We start from the raw sequence: 23,642 nt of genomic DNA on the forward strand, positions 1-23,642 counted from the left end.
AATTTACATTGTATGATGATGATATATCATTGATTATTTCTAACAGATCTAACAATATCTTACAAAATGAATGCGAATCTATATTAGTGTCTATATTAGAGTCTTATAGACAAAACAGCTATCGTAAAATTTCAGACAGCCCAACAATACAGTGAGGACTTCAAAATTGAACTATCTGGTCAAGAAATTGTAACTAGTGATACTGTGAAATTCCTAGGTATGGAACTAGACAAAAATCTTAAGTTCAAAAGACATTGCGAATTATCAATATCTAACCATAAATCATTCTATTACTTGATCTATGATTTGACGACTCTTCTAACTCATGAACAATTAATGAACTTCTACCATGCACACGTGGAATCTCGTTTGAGATATGGGACTCATTTCTGGGGCAACTCCATACATCCTAGGAACACATTTATTGCACAAAAAAGAATCGTAAGGTGTTCAGCAGGAAAATCAAGACAACACTCTTGCAGAGATCTTTTCAAAAAACTGAAAATTTTAACTCTGACTGGATTATTTATTTTTGATATATGTTTATTCGTCTATAGAAATAGAAAATAAATTCCATCCCCCTATCCGACGTTTCGTCTTCTGGCCACCATCATCAACTTTATTTTTTCTTAGGGCGCTACATTGGATTTCATCAATTTTGAATAAAACCAGGTTTTACCTTCTCAATGATGTATCGTAAGTTATCATTTTTTTTCGAAGAATTGGAGATATTGAACAAAATTTTTTCTTATCATAATGGACTTTGGCTATAATGTTTCTAAATTTGACTTTCATATTGTTACACTCAATGACATTTTGTTATTGTACAAGTCATTGAATTTTTGGCAAATGATGAATGAAGAAAAAAGCGATGATACAGATTTATTACAAATACGATAGAAACAGTGTTAAGACATCGGAAATGTAATTAAACTTGTATCCCAAAAGACGGCAACCACATCGAACTATGTTTAAGATATTGGATCGAAATCTACCCGAGTTTGGTTCGTTTGAAAAGCCAATGAAAAATTACGGAGACAGAATCAACAATCAAATTTTGATAAGTGAGGTATGTATGAGGTAAATACTAAATCGCACTTTAGGAACTGCCTGGGGTTGTTTATGCTCCAAATGTGTTCGTTATTTCGGTTGAATATCCCACAATTCAGGTCTTCTTATTAGCCAATTACATTTAAACCCCATATTGCAAATATTACTTCCATAGCACAGAAAATGTTAGGTTTCATTCTTAGATCTGCAAATGAATCATCTCTCACTTCAATAAAAATCATATATTTTTCAATTGTTATATATAGAATATAGAACGAACTAATCTGTGTTAGGTTCGAATGTGTCACATTGCCTACTCACTCAACAAGAAACGGCCACCAAATAGAAGCTTTGAAAATCTTAGAAAAAATTATATTAAACAGATGACGAAAACTGATGATGAAATATGTAGAACCACAACCTCAACAACAATGTTTTCATTTTAATGCTATAATCATTCTGAGAATTAAGTGCCTACTATTATGGAATTGTACCTCATGGTACCAAAAACTAATTATGTTGCCTTTCGGGATATTCTTTTTTCTCCATTCAATTAGACGAACAGCTCTAATCTCTCATTATTTTTCAGTTACTGAGTCAGAAAGTGGGAGCTCCCCGATCGTCAGCAGCAGAGTTTTACGTACAAAAAGCAAATCAGTACCTGTGGCAACACATGGCCCCATACAGTTTACAGAGCGTCGAAGAAGGGGTGGAGAAATTGAGAAATGGCACACTGGATATTTTGATAGCAGACACTCCGATTTTAGATTATTATCGGGCAACCGATCACGGCTGCAAATTACAGAAGATCGGAGAAACAATCAACGAGGATACGTATGCCATCGGAATGACAAAGGGGTTCCCTCTTAAGGTAATTGATAGTTAAGGGTTGATCAGTGGCTAGATGGCTAGTGTGTGTGATTAATGACTTGTTTATTTCATGGTAATTCATGATAACTTCAATGAAATGAATAAAAACACTTTTGTCTAATTACCACTAGTTGATTTTATTTATACGACCGGTTTTGGGTTTAACCCCATCATCAAGTATAAAACTGAAATGTGAAATTTTTAAACTCGGTTATATCGGGAGTTTCAAGGTAACCTAGAAGAAGAGGTAGTTGAATGAACCATGGTACCAACCATAAAAGTCAACACTGAAGATTAGGGGTTCCCAAACTTATTAATTCAAGAGTGGAGATCTACATAAATCGAGTTGCTCGTTTAGGGGCATATAATTCAGGTTTTGATTTGAATTGTTGATTTCCATGGCTTCCAACAAATTCATTTTCTTCTCTTTATTACACAGGTATGTGTAGGATTTTGAGGTTATCTCCACTCATCTGTGTTTTGTTTTTAGAAAATTTCATACATTGTGCATTTTTTGTCCAAACAGACGTGTTCACGGATCCTTACGTCAAAGTTTCTACCGGTTTGGTCTGTATATATTGCAGAGAATTTGCTACACTCTATTCTATATATACCTGAGTTTTACCTGACCACTTTATGTACATAAGTTTCAAATCAATTAAATCACCTGTGGTTATGTACCAGTCCCCACATTTGAAAAAATATTATCATACATAATTCCTCCATACACCTTTACCAGCATATTGTAGCTGCATTTAATAGTATGCTCCACATACTACTGAATATTCCACTGTCTAAGAGTAATTTCCAAAGAGAGCTGAGTTTGATTAAACAAATCGCGGTCAATAACGGTTATGAGGTAGATATTATCGACTCCATTATTTTCAATAAAACTACAGAAGCAAGCCAAGGACCAAGTCTACTTGGTTTGACTTTCCTCATGAAGACTGTGACTTGGCCAAACAGGGAGAACATTTTCCCAAATAATTAAAGAGCGTAGAAGTAGTTTTGTAAATAGCACCACCTCTCAGCACAAGAACAGAATAAAGAATATTTTGAACACGTATAGAATGGAAATATGAATGTACCACATAAAAAGCCATACTCAATGAACATTTCTTCACTTGTGAATCAAATATTATGTGACATCTCTACAAATGAAGCAAACACAAATTTTCAAAAACAAAGTGCATTGAAACGGTCAATTCATTGATGGTCTACACATTGCAAACCATGTGAATATTTCATTTTTCCTTGTCAGACCTTCAGAACAAAGTATTCCCAATGAAATATCCAAATTACCAATATTATCCGCCACCTTCTATAGACTCTGATAATCAAATCATCGAATATTGCCTATGTAGACAGTTTCACTGACATGGTGGATAAAGTATTATGGAACTGATAGTGAATACTGAATAGAGGGGAATAGGGAGCGAAACTAGTCATTCTACGCTTACGATTATTTATTCTTCAAAGTGGTAATATTGTATAATGTAGAAGTCCATCAATCTGAAACTGGCATCTAAATGATCATCATTTCCACAAACAGAAATTTGACTACCTACGAATATTCTTTATTCTGATAATATCATACTCTCCGACCATCCCATGGCAATGGCATTGTCTTCATTATCCCAAGAAATATAAGATTATTGTGAATAGGGAGTACCTGTATTATCAATAGTATTAATAATTTCATTCATTCATGATTAAATAATTAAGTCAATTACCTGAAGTTACAAATTTTTACAAAATAATGAAATACCAAACAATTCAATGAAATTCTTCATGACGAAGAATTTCAAGAACGAAGTTTTAATGATGAACGAGAACGAGAATGTTTCCTGCTTATTCATCAAACTCAAACAACTGTTCATGCAGCTGCAGTTTCGTAAGAAGGTATCATCTTTCCCTCCAACCGATTTCCTGGAGTCTTTGAAGTCCACTAGATACTCGTTAGGACAACAAGAGGATTGTTCCGAATTCTTGGGGTTCTTGTTGAATACTCTCCGTGAGCAAAACAATAGCAAAATCAATACTCCCAGCCGCTCTGGACTGAATGATTCCGTACAACCCATCTCGTCTTGTGTTTGTAAATCTTTTGCTGGAAAAATCCTCACTTGTTTACTTTGTGGTAAATGTTCAAGAAGTACTGAAAACTCATGTGAATTTCTGGAACTTCATCTAGCTTTTCCTAATATGACTAATTACCAGTCCGTGCAAAGCTTATTGTTAAATCATCTGAAAATGGAATTTTTAACAGGTGATGATCGACTGTATTGTCAAACATGCGCCAAACTAACTGACTGTTATAAGGAAACAAGTATAGCTGAGGCACCAGTCAATCTAATAATAACACTGATGATATTCAAACAAGACTCAACCTCTAACGGAAGCAAGAAAATCTTTGGAAGGTTCGGAATAGATGAACATTTCAACCTGGCGGGCCACTGTTATAATATTCATGCAGTCATTGTTCACTGTGGTTCTGGCGTTGAATGTGGTCATTATTACGCCTTGGTCAAAGAAGAAACGGACTGGTTTAAGTTTGACGATAGTCGTGTCACGAAGTGTTCTGGCGATGCATTGAATTTATTGGAGCCTCTGGAGACACCCTACATTTTGTTATATAAGAGAGAGGACATTGTTAGATCAAGATCTTCAGATGATGTGGTGCTGCAGGTTTTTCCGGGTTTTCCTGCAGCTGAAAAAGCAAATGCGCCACTGGAATCAATGAAGTCGCCCCGGAGCGCCAATTAATTTTTATTGTTGTATTTATTTTATTTTTATCGTTGTTTTAACACATTGTAATAATTTCATATACCAAACAAGGAAACACAAGTAATCAATATGATCAGTGAACATTATGATTGTGAGTGGAAGCTTGAAACAAAAATGAAGATTTTAAGAAAATTATGAATAGTTGAATAAGAAAACACCAGTAAAATAATTATTATTAGTATACTGTCAATTACGAAATCATCCAGAATCAATAAAAAACATTCAGATGATTCCGGCTATATTTGAACATATTGAAAATTCCAATTGATTCTTGAATTTATGAGCAATATTACATTTTTTATCCCTCCAGAAATTGTACTATAAATTATAATTCCATCACGATAAATCGATTTCTGTCCAAAATTAGATTTATAACCGTAACTGATAATAATTTAGTATGTCCAGCGTTATGACTATGATAGGGATTAACTTACTTACGTAAAGTTATAAAATTCAACAGAATAATATTGAACAAGAGAACCCAAGTAATCAATATAGGCAGTAAAATAAAATCTTGAATAGACATTTTGAGAAAATTATGAATGGTTGAATGGAAAACACGAGTTAAATAAATTTTTGTAGAAATGTAATCCAAGGTTTTCAACCAGTTTCATTTGTAACTAACTTTACTGCAGTTTCGTCCTATACGGACATTTTCAAACGTATACAATAAACTAACAATGGTTTATTATATTAGCCCTTATATACCACCCCTGTAGGTACTAATAGAGGTACTTGGCTTGATTGAGTACCTGAATTCACAGTTTACAATGCGGATATGCTAATTTGAAAACCGGTTAGTAAACTAAATAGATTTGATCATTTAACGGTTGTACATGCAATGTTTATGCTTTTGCGTTTTCAAGGATTTTTCCTAGTCTGAAGGACCTTTCATGTTCAGCATACCGTTTTTGGAAATTTTGACCACATTGTCCCACATAAACACTCCGGACACTAGAGCTTATAAACTCCAGATTACTCCAACTTGTCCACCTTATCTTTGGCATCGAAAAGGAAATCAGATAACCTGGCATGTGGTCTAAATGCCACTTCCACATTGTTTTTCCTGAAGAAACCCGCAATTATCTCTGTTCTTTTTCCAAAATATCTTAGTTACCCATTTCTTGATTTCTGGTTGTGTGATCTGAGGGTATATTAATCTGTAAGTGAATTTACGGCTTTGTTTTCTGACTAACTTCCGGATAGTATCTGTATTGAAACCATTATCATGACCTATCTGTGTAATTATATCAATTTCCCTAGCTAGATTGTTAGCAGACAAAGGCAATGAGAATGATCTGTGCAAAATTGAATTATAGGCTGCTAATTTATGACTGTCTGGATGGAAAGAATCGCTTGGGATGGAAATGTCTGTATAGTTAGGTTTTCAGAAAACATTTATTTAGATTGTGTGTGATGGAAGGTCTAAGAAAATTATTTGTTTCACTATCTCTGTTTCGAGGGTGAACTGAATGTTGCTATTGAGATCATTCATGAATGTCATAAATTGGTTCAGCTGTCGTGTAGTACCTCTGAAACAGGCGAGAATATCGTCCACATATCTGTACCAAAAATGAATATGTTTATCAACCAGGTCTGAATTTAATATGGTGGTTTTCAAGCTTTCCATAAATATGTATGCTGAAAGTGGACTAAGGGGTGATTGATAAATCTGAATCCTTAATCCTACAGGGGTTCTATATAAGAACTGATGTAATCAATCATCGTTAGTTTAATGTATAAGTTTGAAAATGTCCTTATAGGACGAACCTGCAGTAACGTTAGTTACAAATGAAAGTGTCAAAAACAAAGAAAGTTTCAATTCTCTTTTCTTTATTATAATTCCCTTCCACGTAATAATGGATACATCCATCAATTTATCAAAAGATGAATCGTTCTACAAAAGTGGTATTATAATGTTAGAGCGGCGCTGGAAATAATGTGTGGCTGTCGTTGATAAATAAAGCCAATTTTGAACAAAAAAAGACGAGTTTTTCTCTCAGGCTTAGGACTTTTTAGCCCATGTATAATTCAACTTGTCTCTAACTTACTAACTCATAACTTTCGTTGGGTTTATTTTCAGGACAGCGTGTCAGCCGTAATAGCCAAATACTCCAGTAATGGTTACATGGACATCTTACAAGAAAAATGGTATGGAGGTTTGCCCTGCTTCAAATTGGCTAATGATATTGCTCAACCAAGACCGTTAGGTGTGAAAGGGGTTGGCGGAGTCTTCATTCTATTGGGAGTGGGTATACTACTTTCAGTATCGATTCTTCTACTGGAGCACTTGTTTTTTCGGTACACTCTGCCCATTCTTCGAGAAAAACCAAAGGACAGCGTTTGGCGCAGTAGGAACATTATGTTCTTCAGTCAGGTGAGTCACTCAGGTTCTCAATTATTTTCTTTTCTGGAGTAGAATAAGACATGATCGAAAACAATTGAGAAAAATATATTCATATTATCCATTCTATCAAATTTATCCAAATCCATTTTATTTTTTCACCTACTTTTCATTTAGCAATTCGGAAACAACTCACAAATATTTTCAAACTAAGCTAGCTATTGTGATTGCATACATATGAACATATATGTCCATATGAGAGACTGAAGAGGTACTCTGTAAATACATAATTTTGTGCAGGTCGTTGTTATTTCGAAAATTTACGTTCCGAAGCTAAAAAAATCTGTTTGAAATCTGTTTTTCCGTTGATCAAAATTGATTGGATTTCCATTACATAATTCTGTAATTGATGTGCTGTTTTTATTTCTATAAAAAACAACCTCTGAAGAGACCAAGCGACATGATTTTTCCACTATCTCCGAATTCAAGCTCATTTTTTCTCAAACTTCCCGAATACTTGACATCTGTATCATAGATTATGTAATATTTGAAAATTAAAATATCTCGGTTACTCTCAAAAATAAGTACTGTAAAATGCGCTAAAAGAGTCTGAAATACTTTTTATCGTATAGTTTTGCAAATACCGTTATTTGATTCATGATGAAAATGAATGTAACATGAAGAGAGATATCATCAAAATTATATATGCTACGGTGATGTAAGATGAGTTCTGTTTTATCTGAAAATTTTCTATTAAGGAAATCACAGGTTTATGGAAGAAGCCGTTGTTGAAAAAAACTGCTCTCGAATGAAGAATTCCCAAACAATGTATTGTTTCTACAGTAGCTATGGAAGTAGAAACCAATGGTAAGTAAGTCTATAGGCAGGTGCAAGTGAAGCCTTAAGTGTGTTAAGGGGTATCGGCGCCGCAGGCAGATCCGTACTCAAATTAAGTTTGAATACAAATATAGAATCGCAATAATAGTTATGGACTCAATGTTGATGAAAATCAAATCGAGAAAATAACACCTTAATTTGATTTTCATCGATATATATCTGAAGTGAATGGTGAAAATGAATCATGTATTCGATTTAATAAATGCTTGTAATGCACTGTTTGGAAAGAATACTTAGCACATCTAAAATATGGAAGACTTGCCCATTTATGTTTTGCAATGAATCCATTCCATATACTCTAGTTGATTGAAATCAGTTAGACAAGTTAATAACAACAGGCATCTAGATGCCTATGAGAGCTTAGAAGTGAGCCAACATAATAATATCATGAATGACGCTAGTGTACAAATACCTAATTGTTCACTATATAGCTTGTTGAAATGAGTATTTTCAGGAAAGAAAGTTTTTGGCTTTCTACTACTCCATTTTAATACAAAAAAGGATGAGAGAATCTTCCAAAGAAAAGAAGGAAGTAATCAATTTGAAAATGAATAACTCTATACATGGATGTGTAGATCATGCAAAAAATAACTCTCAAACCCAAACTGGAAGAAAGTCCTCCTGTAATAGCAATTTCCATATAAACATTGAATTACACGAAAGAAAAAAAATATTTTGAAACAAATACTTCTATATGAAAACTGAATCATACAGAAGATACTTTTCTCTACTCAGTTTGTATTTCGAACATTCGTTATGGAATAAAAATCAGATATCATTCACATGAGTTCTACTTTGAATGAATGGTAACAAATTGTACTTACATGGAACACTGTCATCTTCACTGGTATACATCGATATTTCGCCTTGAGACACTTGTCCCAAGGCTCTTCAGTACCAAATTGGATAACATTATAGAAAATACACACACTCCATTCATGACTTACGATTTTTAATGTCACGGAATAAGCTTGATCTGCTTATGTCATCGATGACATCGTAATAAAGAAACGCAGAATCCAATATACAGGCTGATTCACGGTGGATGGCACATTAGACGTTTCTGGTGAACCAAACAACGGATCACTTTGAAAATTCAATGGAGGGCATATTCGGACATTCTCTAGCCAACTAGAATATTTTCGACAATGCGGTGTTGCCGCTTCTATTAGAAAGCAGTAGCAACTTTGATTTTTCAAATGGAACACTCTGTATATAATATTGTCGGGCAATTGTTGGAATCTCCAACAATTGCCCGACAACTTTTCTTGATATTTCCCTATACCTATCTGTTACCGTTTTCGAAATAAAAATCAATTTCATTTTTTTTCTTCGAAAATCATGACTTCTAAAAATGCCGATATCTTTTAGTTAAGAAGTACTATGATATCGAAATTTGGTTTGGAGTTAGGTGATACTTGGACACTTCCCACACGTCAGCCTAATCTCCGTTACTTCAATACAGGGTGGTAAAAAAATACAGTTTTTTCGTTTGCTTGAAAAAGTTGCTGAAATTTGATTATTTCAAATGGAACACTCTATATATTATTGAAAATTCGGAAAGCTGCTGAAATTTGATTTCTTTCTATGTATATCATACCTATACCTAACTAGTCAAGTTTCGGACTTATGAACATTTATTTGTGAAAATGTCCCTTCAGAATGGTATTTCCATTCAGTATTTGGTAAGCAGGCCATGATTACTATTTGACAGTAGCGTTGTGACATTCTCCTAGTAATATCGACATTTTCGTCACTTCAGAAGTTGCAAATACCTTCAAAACGATGGAACAAAACTATTCAAACGAAGTTCTTATGAATTTGTTTATTATTTTTGGACAGTGTGACAAAATTATCAGCAGAACATGTAGAAAGTTCAATGAAATGTATCCGAATCTACCGCCAATGAACCTCAAGAAATTTATATGAATTCAGAACAATTTCAATATGTTTGGATAAACTTTATAAAAGCACCAAGAAACTTGAAATTGGAAATATTTCAAAATATGTTCGAATCGCTGGCCGTTCACTTCCAAGCACTTTAAAATGCGGGTGTTGACTGCTTTCGTGGTGGCAGATCTGATTTCATTGGGATCCAAATCTTCAAATGTTTGGGCAATCCTTTCTAACAATTCATCTCTCGAACGCACGGGTATTTTGTAAATTTTTTCTTTAAACATTCCCCACAAATAAAAATCTAATGGATTAAGATCGGGTGATCTCGCTGGCCAATTCCATGGTCCCAAGCGCCTCATCCACCGATCGTCAAATAGTCTATCCAGTTCTGCGCTCACTTCTCTTGTGCAATGTGCAGGAGCTCCGTCTAGTTGGTACCAACAGTTTCGATAATCTTCGAGTGGCAGATTATCCACACGAAACTGTCTACAGTATTCTCCAAAATATTCAGGTAGCTTCTGGATGTTAATGACTCCTCGTATATCACGTACCTCAATTTGTTGTCCATCAACATGCAGAAGACATTAAAACTAAATTTTTCTTGAAATCCGGCTTCTTTTGTGACGTGAGGATTTTCACTGGACCAATAATGACGATTTTTTCTATTGAAAATCCCTTCTTTCGAAAATTTCGATTCATTCAAAATTCTACTCTCTGTTGAGGATCTTGAGGCTTCATTGCTTGAATTTTGGTGAATTTATAATCATGCATTTTATGTCTTCGCAAGATTCTTTGAACCAATGAATATTTTATACCCAAATCTTCTTCAGCACTTCTTATCGATGACTCGGGAAATGCGTGAAAATATGCTAAGACATTAATCTGGTTGTCTTCGAAAGTTACGGGTCGAGGCAAGTTTCTTGGTGCTTTTAAAATTGATCCAAATGCATTGAAATTGTTCTCAATTCGTATAAATTTCTTGAGGTTCATTGGCGGTAGATTCGGATACATTTCATTGAACTTTCTACATGTTCTGCTGATAATTTTGTCACACTGTCCAAAAATAATAAACAAATTCATAAGAACTTCGTTTGAATAGTTTTGTTCCATCGTTTTGAAGGTATTTGCAACTTCTGAAGTGATGAAAATGTCGATATTATTAGGAGAATGTCACAACGCTACTGTCAAATAGTAATCATGGCCTGCTTACCAAATACCGAATGGAAATATTATTCTGAAGGGACATTTTCACAAATAAATGTTCATAAGTCCGAAACTTGACTAGTTAGGTATAGGTATGATATACATAGAAAGAAAGCAAATTTCAGCAGCTTTCCGAATTTTCAATAATATACAGGGTGTTCCATTTAAAATAATCAAATTTCAGCAACTTTTTCAAGCAAACGAAAAAACTGTATTTTTTTACCACCCTGTATTGAAGTAACGGAGATTAGGCTGACGTGTGGGAAGTGTCCGAGTATCACCTAACTCCAAACCAAATTTCGATATCATAGTACTTCTTAACTAAAAGATATCGGCATTTTTAAAAGTCATGATTTTCGAAGAAAAAAATTGAAATTAATTTTTATTTCGAAAACGGTAACAGATAGGTATAGGGAAATATCAAGAAAAGTTGTCGGGCAATTGTTGGAAATTCCAAAAATGATATTATATACAGAGTGTTCTATTTGAAAAATCAAAGTTGCTACTGCTTTCTAATAGAAGCGGCAACACCGCATTGTCGAAAATATTTTAGTTGGCTAGAGAATGTCCGAATATGCCCTCCATTGAATTTTCAAAGTGATCCGTTGTCTGGTTAACAGAAACGTCTAATGTGCCATCCACCGTGAATCAGCCTGTATTGCTTTGCTGACAACAGCACACTTGTCTTGTCATTCCTTATTGATTCCAGGACATTGGCTACAAAGGCATATCTTCTCCGACAGCAAGAGGTTACATATCTTAACGAGGATCTAGAAGTCATTTCGAATTGGGGTGAAAGTAACCAGGTTCAATTCAAAGCCACAGAAACTTACGCATCGGTTTTCTCCAAGAAGATAAATGTCTGCGACCCGGATTTAACAATGTCAGGACAGACAATGTCGCTTTCTGCTTCGATAAGTTTGTTTGTTGGGGGTTAAAATGGACACCCATATGTCTTGGCACAATCATGTCACTAGAATTGCAAAGCCTGCTTCTCGAAAGTTTGGAACACTGTTCCGAACCAGGAAACTGTACACACACCTCAGCAACTTTTGATGCTCTATAAAGCTCAGGTCAGACTTTCTTTGGAGTTTCGTTCTCAGGTATGGAGCTCTGCCCCCCAACGTACCCTGAATTTGCTGGATTTCATCTAGAAAGAAGCCATCCGCCTGATTAGAGACGCGAATATCACGTTCGAACTGGAACATCGAAGAAAGGTTGGAGATTTGCCTCTCTTCTGTAGATACTTTCACAGGAAGTGTTCAAGTGACTTGCACATATCAGAAATACGCGACGAACTATAGCTGCTCAACATTTAGAGGTTCAATTCAGTACACCTCTAACTTCACTGTTTCATCTGGAGAACTGCGTTTATGTGGAATAAACTTCCTGAGAATGTTTTTCCAAATGGATTCAATCTCCAGCGTTTGTAATTCGATGTGAATTGCTACTTTCGCACAGACACCGCTGTGAGAGCGCCTTGAGGATTATCCTGTAGTGCATGTGTTTTGTCATAAAAAAACAGAATCAAATCGCAATAGTCGGCTGACATGATTATGGCAATATTAATCGACCATCTTGGAAGCATTTGTAGATCCAAATCGCGATAAAGACAATGCGCCATGTTACGAATGGATGAAAACGATATCAACGTTGCATGAATTGGCTTCCATTGCCTTTGCATCCACGATATTCTCCAGATATAACCCCCAGCGACTTTTTTTGTTCTCAGATCTGTTCTCAGATTCTATGACCATTATAATCGTTGTATCACCCACAGAGGCAACTATATTGAATAAAGCAATCAGATTTTATGAAAAAAAAAAATTATGTTAACCTTCGAACTTTTCAGTCCAACTTTGTTTGATGTCCAAAATAAATATTGATTAGATATAACATGTGTATTGTTTCTAATTAAAATATTCACTAATTTGTATATTTTCTAAATCATAAAGTTGATATCCGTGTTTTGAAATAATTTTTTTCGGAATTTTCAAACAGGACTTGTTGACCTTAGGAATCCCATTGATAAAATCATGATGAAACTATGTCAGATTGATAATCATTTCATGTCATTGATTTACTATTACTTGTAAATTGACGGAGTCGCGACTGCATGGTTTCGTCACGTTCTATCTCAATTTTGTCATGCTCTGAAATTCCGGTAACACGAGAGTTCGAGGGGTCATTCATCATTCGCAAAAATGCTGACACGAAGTGGGGTAGACGGTATTTATGTTGGTGTATTGATCAAAAGTTTCATTAATAATTTGTTAGTGTGTACATTCGAAACCTATCAAAGTGAGGTTTATCAACATGAATCTGTTTTTGGTGGTCATTTTGGCATCATCTGTCGTATTACTTAGCTCTTGTGTTGCACATCCTCCAAATGCAGAAATTCTCGGTATTTCTGAAGACAAAGTTGACGAGGATTATTTCGAAACAGAGAAAGAACTTCGAACTCTTCGAATAGATAAAATAAAGAGCAGTATTTTGAGGAAGCTAGGACTAGCAGAAAAACCGACTGTTTATGTTCATGATCCGCCAAGGGCCATATCACAATATTGAGAAATTTGATCAAACGAGAATTTTGACCCGCAAGTGCATGTGGTGAAATCATTAAGGTAATTCATTTTCAAGTGTTGAATTTTTTATAGTATTAAGTTTCATCCTGTTAATTTGTCTGCAACGTTCATCATTTCGAAAAAATTAAGGTATCGGATAGTATCTACCGGAAAAGATGAATTCCCAGTCTCTTGAAAAAGTGTGCTTCATACATAGTATCTTACGTAACATTCATCTTGAATAAATCAATTGAATTAGAACAATTTCCAATAGTGACACCTATTTTCAAAAAAGGAGATAAAATGTCGCTTATGAACTACAGACCTATTGCGCTTCTGAGCACTTTTTCAAAGGTTCTAGAAAAAGGTATAACAAAAAGAATAAATAGCTTTCTGTGTAAGTTTGATATACTGAATAAAAAACAACATGGATTCCACTGAAACGGCAACAATAGAGTTCATACGAATAATAAACGGAAAACTAGAGAAAAAAGAATCCATTATTGGACTTATCTTCGACCTGTCACGTGCATTCGACACGCTGAACTTTGATTCCATCGTAACAAAAATAAATGCACTTGGATTCGTGGAAGCATATCAAAATGGAACCGTTCAATTTCAGAAAGTCGTAAACTAATAGTGAAAATTAGTGAAAAAACTTCCGATGATTACCTATCACAACACAACAAAAAAATATTTTTTGAATGTTTCCTACACTAAATTAGTCAATCTCTACTAATTTTGGGGTGATAAAAACGAAAATAACAATGAAAAATTTTTATTAGCTCTGGTTTTTGAGATACACAGTACTTAATCTTAAAGAGTAGTTATACTATACGTGAAAAGTGAAAGTACATAAAACAATATTGTTATGTTTCTTTTAGAATATTTTAAGTACAAAATTAATAAAAAAAAATATTATTCTTAGTGTTTTGACAAATAAAAGAAGTTTGTACCACCAAATTTCAATTAAGTCCATCCGATTCATTGTAAGATCGCTGTCGTTTAGCTTGTCTTTTATAAAACACTTCTGGAGCATCTCTTCACACAGACCAGCAGTAGTCTGCAAGCATTGCTTCATTCCAACGGCCCTGATATCTCTGTTCCATTAAGGCAATGTCTTGATGGAATCTTTCTCCATGTTCGTCACTCACAGCTCCACAGTTTTGTGGGAAGAAATTAAGATGAGAGTGAAGAAAATGAATTTTTAAGGACATGTTGCATCCAAGTTGGTGGTAAGCTTGAAGAAGCTCTTTAACCAATGCTGTGAAGTTATCATTCCTTTTGTTACCTAAAAACCCATGTACAACCCCCTTAAAGGCTTCCCAGGCTCTTTTTTCGTTTCCTGTTAAAATCATGTCAAAAGCAGGATCATTTACGATTTCATGGATTTGAGGCCAAATAAAGATGCCTTCCTTGACTTTAGCATCACTCAACCTGGGAAACTTTGCTCTCAAGTACTTAAAAGCTTGTCCTTCCTGGTCCATGGCCTTCACAAAGTTTTTCATTAGTCCCAACTTAATATGTAATGGGGGAAGGAGAACATCCTTAGGATCTACAAGAGGCTCGTAAACTAAATTTTTCTCATTAGGGTTTAGGTCTCTTGTAGGCCAGTTCATTTTTTATAGTGAGATTTTCTATCCCGACTGTCCCACAGACACAAAAAACAACAATACTTGGTGAACCCTAATTGCATTCCTAGGAGTATAGCAATGACTTTCAGATTACCACAGATGTGCCACTTGTGTTGTTCATATTTGATTGGTTGGAGAAGTGTTTTCATATTTATATAACGTTTCCTTCATGTTAACTGCATGACCTATAGGAATAGAGGGTAACTGATTTCCATTATGCAGAAGTACAGCTTTTAAGCTTAGTTTTGAAGAGTCTATAAACAGTCTCCATTCAGATGGAGTGTGATCCAAATTCAAGCAGTCCATCAAACCATTAACATCAGAACAAACTACGAGGTTTTCTTTTTTCTCAAAAAAAGGAAGCAAATCTTTTTGACGCTGTCTGTACTGAGATATTTTCAAATCATGTTTTAGAAGATTCCACTGTTGTAGTCTTGACCCTAACAGCTCAGCCTTTTCCTTAGACAAGCGAAGATCTCTTATAAGGTCACTCAACTCTGCTTGACTACTTCTGTGTGGATTACTAGACCTATCGTTTACCTCAAAATCAGGGTCATAGGATGTAGAAGGATGGGTTGCTCCTTCTAAACAGTCTTCATCACCTTCCTCTAAAATTTCATAGTTTTGGGGTGGAGAAGGGACTGGCAAATTGTCTGAGTGTGGTACAGGCCGAAGAGCAGATGGGAGATTAGGGTATTTAACCGTTCCTCTTTTCTTCATAGATAAACCTTGCTTAATGGGAGGAGTTGAGCAGAAATAACAGTCGTCTGTATGATTGGTAGGCTCACACCAAACCATAGGTACTGCAAAAGCCATTGCCCGGTTTTTATTTTTCAGCCACTCTCACAATATGACGGAACAAGAATTACAACATATATGAGGAGCCCATGATTTATCTTGGTCCCCAACTTTCACACCAAAATAATGTTCATAGGCTGTCTTAACGATAGGTGTCATTTTAGGTTTCTGAGCCTTAAATGTTATTTCACCACATATATAGCAAAAGCTATCGACAGAATTCACACACTTTTGAGGCATTTCAGATCAGCACTTAAATTAATTTAAAAATCAACTTCACACGATAATTTCAATAGCAACCACGCGCGTACAATTGACAAACTCACATAGGTTATGTTTACTACTTAAGAACAGCTGATGAGAGGGGTGTTATGTAAACAAACATGTGTACCAACTGTTGGTGATGAAATATTTCATTTGTTGAAAACTCAATATACATATATATAATATAATGATAATATAATAGCTAATATATAATTTTTATGGTCATTTTCGGTTTTAACACGTAGAAATACATTAAAATCATCTAATTTCAACCCCGAAACAAAAACTTTGTTGTGTTGTGAATTAATCGACACTGGTTTCCCCAAGGGAGTGTTCTCGGCCCCTTAATTTTCCTATTTTTCATCAATGACCTTCCTGATTACATAAATAACGGAGAGCTTTATATGTTCGCAGACGATACATCTATATCCAGCCCAGATACAAATGAGCTACTCACAAAAACGAATGACGTTATTATACAATTTGATAATTGGTGTAAAAAAATGGTTGATCATGAATTATTCCAAAACCATTGCGGTTCAATTCCAGAGATCCAAAACAGGAAAACTTTCCACAGAACAACTAAACATTAATAATCACACAATAATATTTTAATAAAGTTGCAAATTTCTAGGTACAATTGTTGATAGCAATCTCAGATGGAAGGGATGCATTACTATAATCTGCTTCGAATCGAATAAACACTACTTCGCAATAAAAAATCTGATAAGTTGCCTTGATGCGGAGGGTATAATTTCTGTGTACTATACATTGGTTTACTAGACTACTAGACTATAAGTTATGATATTGTAGCTTATGATAACATTGTAGGTTATGGTTTGGCCACCGATAGTACCAGAGTCTTGTTAGCACAAAAAAGGATAATTCGTCTAATGTTCCATTGGGATTATCGAGAATCCTGCAGAAATATCTTCAAAGAGAAAACACTTCTAACTTCCACGAGTATTCATTCATACAAACTCCTGATCCACACCTACATTCACAAAAACAGTCTCACGCAAAACTCAAAATTTCACATCTACAGAACTCGCAAAAAAACGAAATTAGACTACAACAAGCCACATATAACAATTACAAAAATCCCCAAAATATACAGGCGCGAATTTCTATAATTTATTATACCCCATGAATTGAAACACCTGTCGAACCTGTTCAGATTCAAGCCTAAATTGAAATATTTTCCGCTCCTGAATGCATTATATGATAAAAAGGAATTCATGTTGTGGTGTCTGAGTCCTATTGACGATTTTAATTCTGTTGGATAGTTTTATATAAGTATCCTTATATTTTACGGACATAAATTTTATATTCTATTCTAGCAATAAGCAAAGTGTAACTATGGTATTTTGGCTTGTCAATCCCATGTTTAATTGGTGTCTTGATCAATAAACTTCTGTCTATCTATCTATCTGTCAACGCTATTTTCTTGGATGCCGACTAACAGTGGAACTGGAAAAAAATTTCAACAGGTCAAGTTTTTTCGTCTAACCGTCACAAAACTTTAAATGGTTTCGGTTTGGTTCATTGTGAATATTTCCATATAAACAGTGTTTTGGCGATGGTATATCGATTTATCCCTCTTTGTGACTGTCCTAAAGACCAGTATATGATTATGTTGCTTGTGATTAGACGTTTCTGTGTGATAATTTTATGACCGATCACACCGTTGAAATATAAAACGAAATTTTTCTTCTTCGCACATTTTACCTCATTAATCCGAATCACTCTTACATACTTCAGTCCAGGAATCTCCATTTCATTTCGTTCGTTCGAAACATATTGATTGACAAATTACAGTAATATTCAGATCAAATCGACCATAATTGAATTCAACATGGAATGTATTTTTGTCCATTCGTTAAGCTTGCGCAAAAGTAGAAATAATTCAAGATTTTTTTTATTATGAACAATCTTGTATAACTGATGTTTCTGTGTTAATATTCCATATTATGTCTTTTCGTGAGAGTCTTGGCGGGCAGTATATCTAAATATAATAATATTTGTTGGGATCAACAAGTTTCAATATCGATTATACTATATCTGACATTTAAAAGTTGTTTTCAATGAACTTGAAAAAAATTATCACTGTTGAAATATAAAAATATAACATGTACCAAACTTTTCCACATACTTTATATCATAACCTACGAATATTCCTGGTGGCGTTTTCGTGAGAGGTTATTTTCTCGTTGATTATGATGATGATAATAATAATAATAATAAATTTTCATTTCCCGATGACAGTTACATGTATGGGAATTGTCAAGCCTAGGTTTGACAATTCTAGTTTGACAATTCTAGGTTTGACAACTGTCCTCAAAGAACAAGCCTAGGAGGCTTGTTCTTTGAGGACAGTTGAATGCAGCAGTGCATCTGTGGTACAGCCTAGCATCACTGATGAGACCTATGGCGGGTCGAAACAGAGATGTCTGTTGTTGGCAATGTTTGGCAATGTTTATGGCCCAATATGAATCGTGTCTAGTCTGAATTACTGACAAGATGATCAATAGAAGGAAGAAATAGAACCTGAGAAATTGAAGAGATGATATTTTTTGAAAAAATTAATTTTTTAGAAAAAGTTTTCTGTTTCCACTTCTATCCTTCAACAAGAAAATGTCGGAAACTTCCAACTTCTTCAGAAGTTTTCCAAATATTTTGTATCTTGGCAATGCTGAAATTTTGTCCCAATATCGAAACATTTCGGACAACCGATTTTTTAGAATTTTGACTTACTATGCAGATGAGATATATCATGAAAGTTACGATACAAGTTTCAGATCGACAAAATGGAGGCGTAGGTATACGTAGTTCTGGACTATCTTATATTCCAGAGTTGAACCCCTAATAAGACAGGAGTATAAATTTCGAATAGTAAACAACATTCGATAGAATATTTCATGAAAGGCTATCCGAGAAGAGTCAGTGATTGAATATTTATGAATAATTGTTTACCTTTTCATAATCATCAATTATTTTGAAGACTATTTTGAGAAATCAATGAATCAATTTGAATGATAAATATTTGTTTTGTTTGTTTTTCCGGTACATAAATAGCAATCATCAAATTAATCAGTAAATATATTATTTATATTTGAAGAATTTGAAACATGAATAATAACAATATATTCTAAATATGGACCGTGGAATGTTATCTGAGCAAAACGGTAAATTGAAAACATTTCGGAATGCACGTTGTATTTATTCATTCAGTATGTTTGAAAAAACAGTAAATTAGGTTCAATTTCTTCAAGTGATTGGAAATATTTACAGTCCAAACCGAAATATTATGTCGGATAATTAGCATAGATTTGTAGAAAACAAATCGTGCACAACCAATCTTGCATGTCTTTCACAATGTGTCTCTGAAGCTTTGGATGGAAAATTGCAGGTTGACGTCATTTATACAGACACGCAAAAAGCTTTCCTCAGAATTTGGTCCACCAGCAAGTTTGGTAAAACTTATATCAAATCTCCAACTTGTTAGAAAACAGTACGTAGAGTATGAAGGCTTTGAATCTGCTTTATATACTCCCAGTTTCGGAGTGCCCAAAGGCTCGAATTTGGGACCACTTCTGTTCCACCTTTTTTTAATAATTAAACTGAAATAATAAACCATTCAAGATAAATGCTAAGGATTGCTCATCGTTTCCTTTAATTGCCGTGGCGTGGTGCATCAAGAGCCTTTGTCACATGGTCGTACGGTCAATAAGGAATAATTTATGACTTTTAGATCGCGATACTGCACCTTGCTTGTTCGTAATTTTTTGTCAAAAAATTAAACCGTAATCATACCTCAGCCACCGTATTTACCAGATTCGGCACCCTGCAATGTTTTCCTGTTAGCAAGATAGAAAAAGCCCATGATAGAACGGCGTTTTGCGACGATTGAGGAGATAAAAACCGAATCTCTGAGAGAGGACAAGGACATACAAAAAGTGCATATCAGACCTGCTCCTAGGATTAGTGAAAACGCTGACACAAGTGTATCATATATGAGAGGGGCTACTTCGAAGGGGAGAAAATAGAAATTGAGAAATGAACAAATATTTTTTGATGAAAATTTGAAATTCACCTAACTTTTCGAACAAACCATGTATATCTTATATATTCCACTCTATATCCATTAATAGTTCTGATTATTGTCGATCTCCACACCTTTTCCAGCTCGCGTTAGAATACAGTCATAATTAGGTCACACATATTTTCATTATTCTTGAATTTCACAATACTGTATGCATTGTATAATACATAGTTTCATAATATCTGGAAATAATATTTGAATATGAAGGCAAAGAGTGAAACGTCAGACGGAAATGCTTCCATCTGCTCAGTATTATGTTTTGTTCACAGAAATTGTACCGCTTCATCAACTGCGTAGAATTGGTGTCGCCACATCACGCCGCTAGGGAATTGGTCCACACCATCAGACAAGGACAAATAACGAGTTTGTTCCAGAAAAGCATAAAAAGGGTTCGTATTAGTTTTTATTATTTCAGTCAGAAAAAATACACACATGATATTATCAAACTCCATCACTGATCTGATGAGGTTCGCTACTTTACGAAATGTTGGCGGTATTGAGATGCCAAACGTAGAAAATTTTGGAGAGTTTGAGATAGTTGAGGTGAATCATCGATTGTGCGTGAGCTTTTGCTGACTTACTGAGGGAAAGTAGAGCAGATATCGCCTCCGTTCAGGGAGTTGGTGCAGGTTTAATTCAATACGACAAAAACCAATGCATCGATTTCATTTTATTCCATTTCATTTCATTTCATTTCAATTCATTTCCTTTCTTTTCCTTTCCTTTCCTTTCCTTTCCTTTCCTTTCCTTTCCTTTCCTTTCCTTTCCTTTCCTTTCCTTTCCTTTCCTTTCCTTTCCTTTCCTTTCCCTTCCCTTCCCTTCCCTTCCCTTCCCTTCCCTTCCCTTCCCTTCCCTTCCCTTCCCTTCCCTTCCCTTCCCTTCCCTTCCCTTCCCTTCCCTTCCCTTCCCTTCCCTTCCCTTCCCTTCCCTTCCCTTCCCTTCCCTTCCCTTCCCTTCCCTTCCCTTCCCTTCCCTTCCCTTCCCTTCCCTTCCCTTCCCTTCCCTTCCCTTCCCTTCCCTTCCCTTCCCTTCCCTTCCCTTCCCTTCCCTTCCCTTCCCTTCCCTTCCCTTCCCTTCCCTTCCCTTCCCTTCCCTTCCCTTCCCTTCCCTTCCCTTCCCTTCCCTTCCCTTCCCTTCCCTTCCCTTCCCTTCCCTTCCCTTCCCTTCCCTTCCCTTCCCTTCCCTTCCCTTCCCTTCCCTTCCCTTCCCTTCCCTTCCCTTCCCTTCCCTTCCCTTCCCTTCCCTTCCCTTCCCTTCCCTTCCCTTCCCTTCCCTTCCCTTCCCTTCCCTTCCCTTCCCTTCCCTTCCCTTCCCTTCCCTTCCCTTCCCTTCCCTTCCCTTCCCTTCCCTTCCCTTCCCTTTCATTCCATTTCATTTCATTCCATTTCATTTCATTTTATTTTATTATTTTTTTTCATTTTGTTTTATTTTATTTTCCATACAGACTTGACAGTCTAATTACATGGAAATTCTTATTACTAATTAATTGTGTGGGCTTATTTCTATACATATACACTGAAAGATTTTCAAACATATTATTTACGATTACATTTATATTTCTAATAAATAATTAATAACATCATATCTGAAACCTTAGATGGAATTACTGAAATCTATTTTTTTTTCATTTCATTTCATTAATTTCATTTGCTTTACAAAGCATGGCTGAAAGAGGACTCAGAGCAGTTATTTTTCACTTGTCTTGGGTAGTTTAAAAAATATTGGACTTCTTGTAGGATACTGAGGAACATTAAAATCTATGAGTTCGAGTATGTTTATATCTGTAATATTGTTATTTATCACCTTGTATAAAAATATTTCTCCAAACCAGATATAATAATGTTAGGACAGAGAATTCCGCTTTCTGCTTCGATAAGTTTGTTGGGGGTTGGAATGGACACCAATATATCTTGGCACAATCATGCCGCTGGAATTGCAAAGGCTGCTCTTCAAGAGTTTGGAACACTGTTCCGAACTAGCAAACTGTACGCACCTCAGCTTCATGAAGCTCAGATCAGACCTTGTTTAGAGTATTGTTGATGCCAGATAATTTTGCTACCTTTTAGTCCATGAAGTCGTTTAGGAGACACCTCCACGGGTAGAACTTCTTCCGTCAGGGGCATTTTAATGTACTCCAATGCGACAAAGTTGAAGTATATCTTCAAAATATCTTGTAATTTGGCATCAGCGTAACGTTGAGTTTATACGTATACTATCTCCAATAAATTTATCGGATGGACAAATGGTGCCAATAATTTTCTGAGTTCCTCTGTGAAAAAATGGTAGGTGCTACGGCTTAATAAGTGTCATATTTGGATTTAGCACCCTAAAAAACAAAATAATAAGGTGTTTAAAGTGAGAAAAGGTTTTTTATCGTTGGCCTGTGTATCCAGCGTAATCAATATGGTCCTACACTGGACTTTTTTCTGTCGGACTACTCAAAAAATAGGGTCTTAGAAAAACCCATCATAGAATAACAAAATAATAGTTCGGAAATCAATTATTTGAAATATTTATCTCTTCCAACTACCTACACAGTGGGATCTGGTGAAAGTCTGTTGGAAAACAACTACTTTCCTGGCTAATACAACTCTGGATATTGAATTATGTCTGACAGACATGTATGCAAGATATCTCACAGAAGTTTCTCGTTCATTCAGCAGCAGGACCATGCTGAAATTATTCAAGTAGATTACTTGCAGACCGCGGTTTCGAGGTATTACCTCGCGTCAGTACAGGAAAGATCCTACCCAGACCGCAATGTGCCTGAGAGTCCATCAATTTCAACACTGCTACGCTACATATACAAAATCTTCATCTGAGTGAAATATTGTTAACTAGTAACATACGTATGAGAAAATAAATATTTTGGAATTATATTTTCGAAATATCAATCCCTACCTACACAGTAGGCTCTGCAGTAGCTTCAGAGCCTACACGTCATATCTTTTCAAAGAATTCCAACATTTGAATTGAAACTCATCACTTTGTTTTCACGTGTATGAAATTTATACTGAGAAATGAAATGAAAAATTGGGCACACTATCCAATATCCTGTATTTGTTAACTATTCTCAGAATATTCCATAGAATTTTCTTGATGACTCTTGTTTCAGAAGGAACATGAACAACGCAGGAGGAGAAAAAGCAAAGCACAGTTCTTTGAAATGATCCAAGAAATTAGAAGGTGAGTCTATAGAGCGATTTCAATGCCGAACACAAACACTATTGAGAAAC

General features: G+C 35.3%; 1 protein-coding gene across 1 annotated transcript in view; it reads left to right on the plus strand.

The window, feature by feature from the left end:
• LOC111516554 (uncharacterized) overlaps nt 1-23,642 on the plus strand; it is a 213,807-nt gene that overhangs the window by 184,165 nt on the left and 6,000 nt on the right. The window contains exons 9-12 of the mRNA XM_074180442.1: nt 1,640-1,921; nt 6,788-7,081; nt 20,676-20,795; nt 23,522-23,592. Coding sequence (XP_074036543.1) covers nt 1,640-1,921; nt 6,788-7,081; nt 20,676-20,795; nt 23,522-23,592 — 767 coding nt within the window. The remainder of the gene's footprint in view (nt 1-1,639; nt 1,922-6,787; nt 7,082-20,675; nt 20,796-23,521; nt 23,593-23,642) is intronic.

Source organism: Leptinotarsa decemlineata, unplaced genomic scaffold (assembly GCF_025532065.1).
Source record: "Leptinotarsa decemlineata unplaced genomic scaffold, Ldec_3_MD MMD2_tig00026294_RagTag_RagTag, whole genome shotgun sequence".
Classification (NCBI taxonomy): Eukaryota; Metazoa; Arthropoda; class Insecta; order Coleoptera; family Chrysomelidae; genus Leptinotarsa; species Leptinotarsa decemlineata.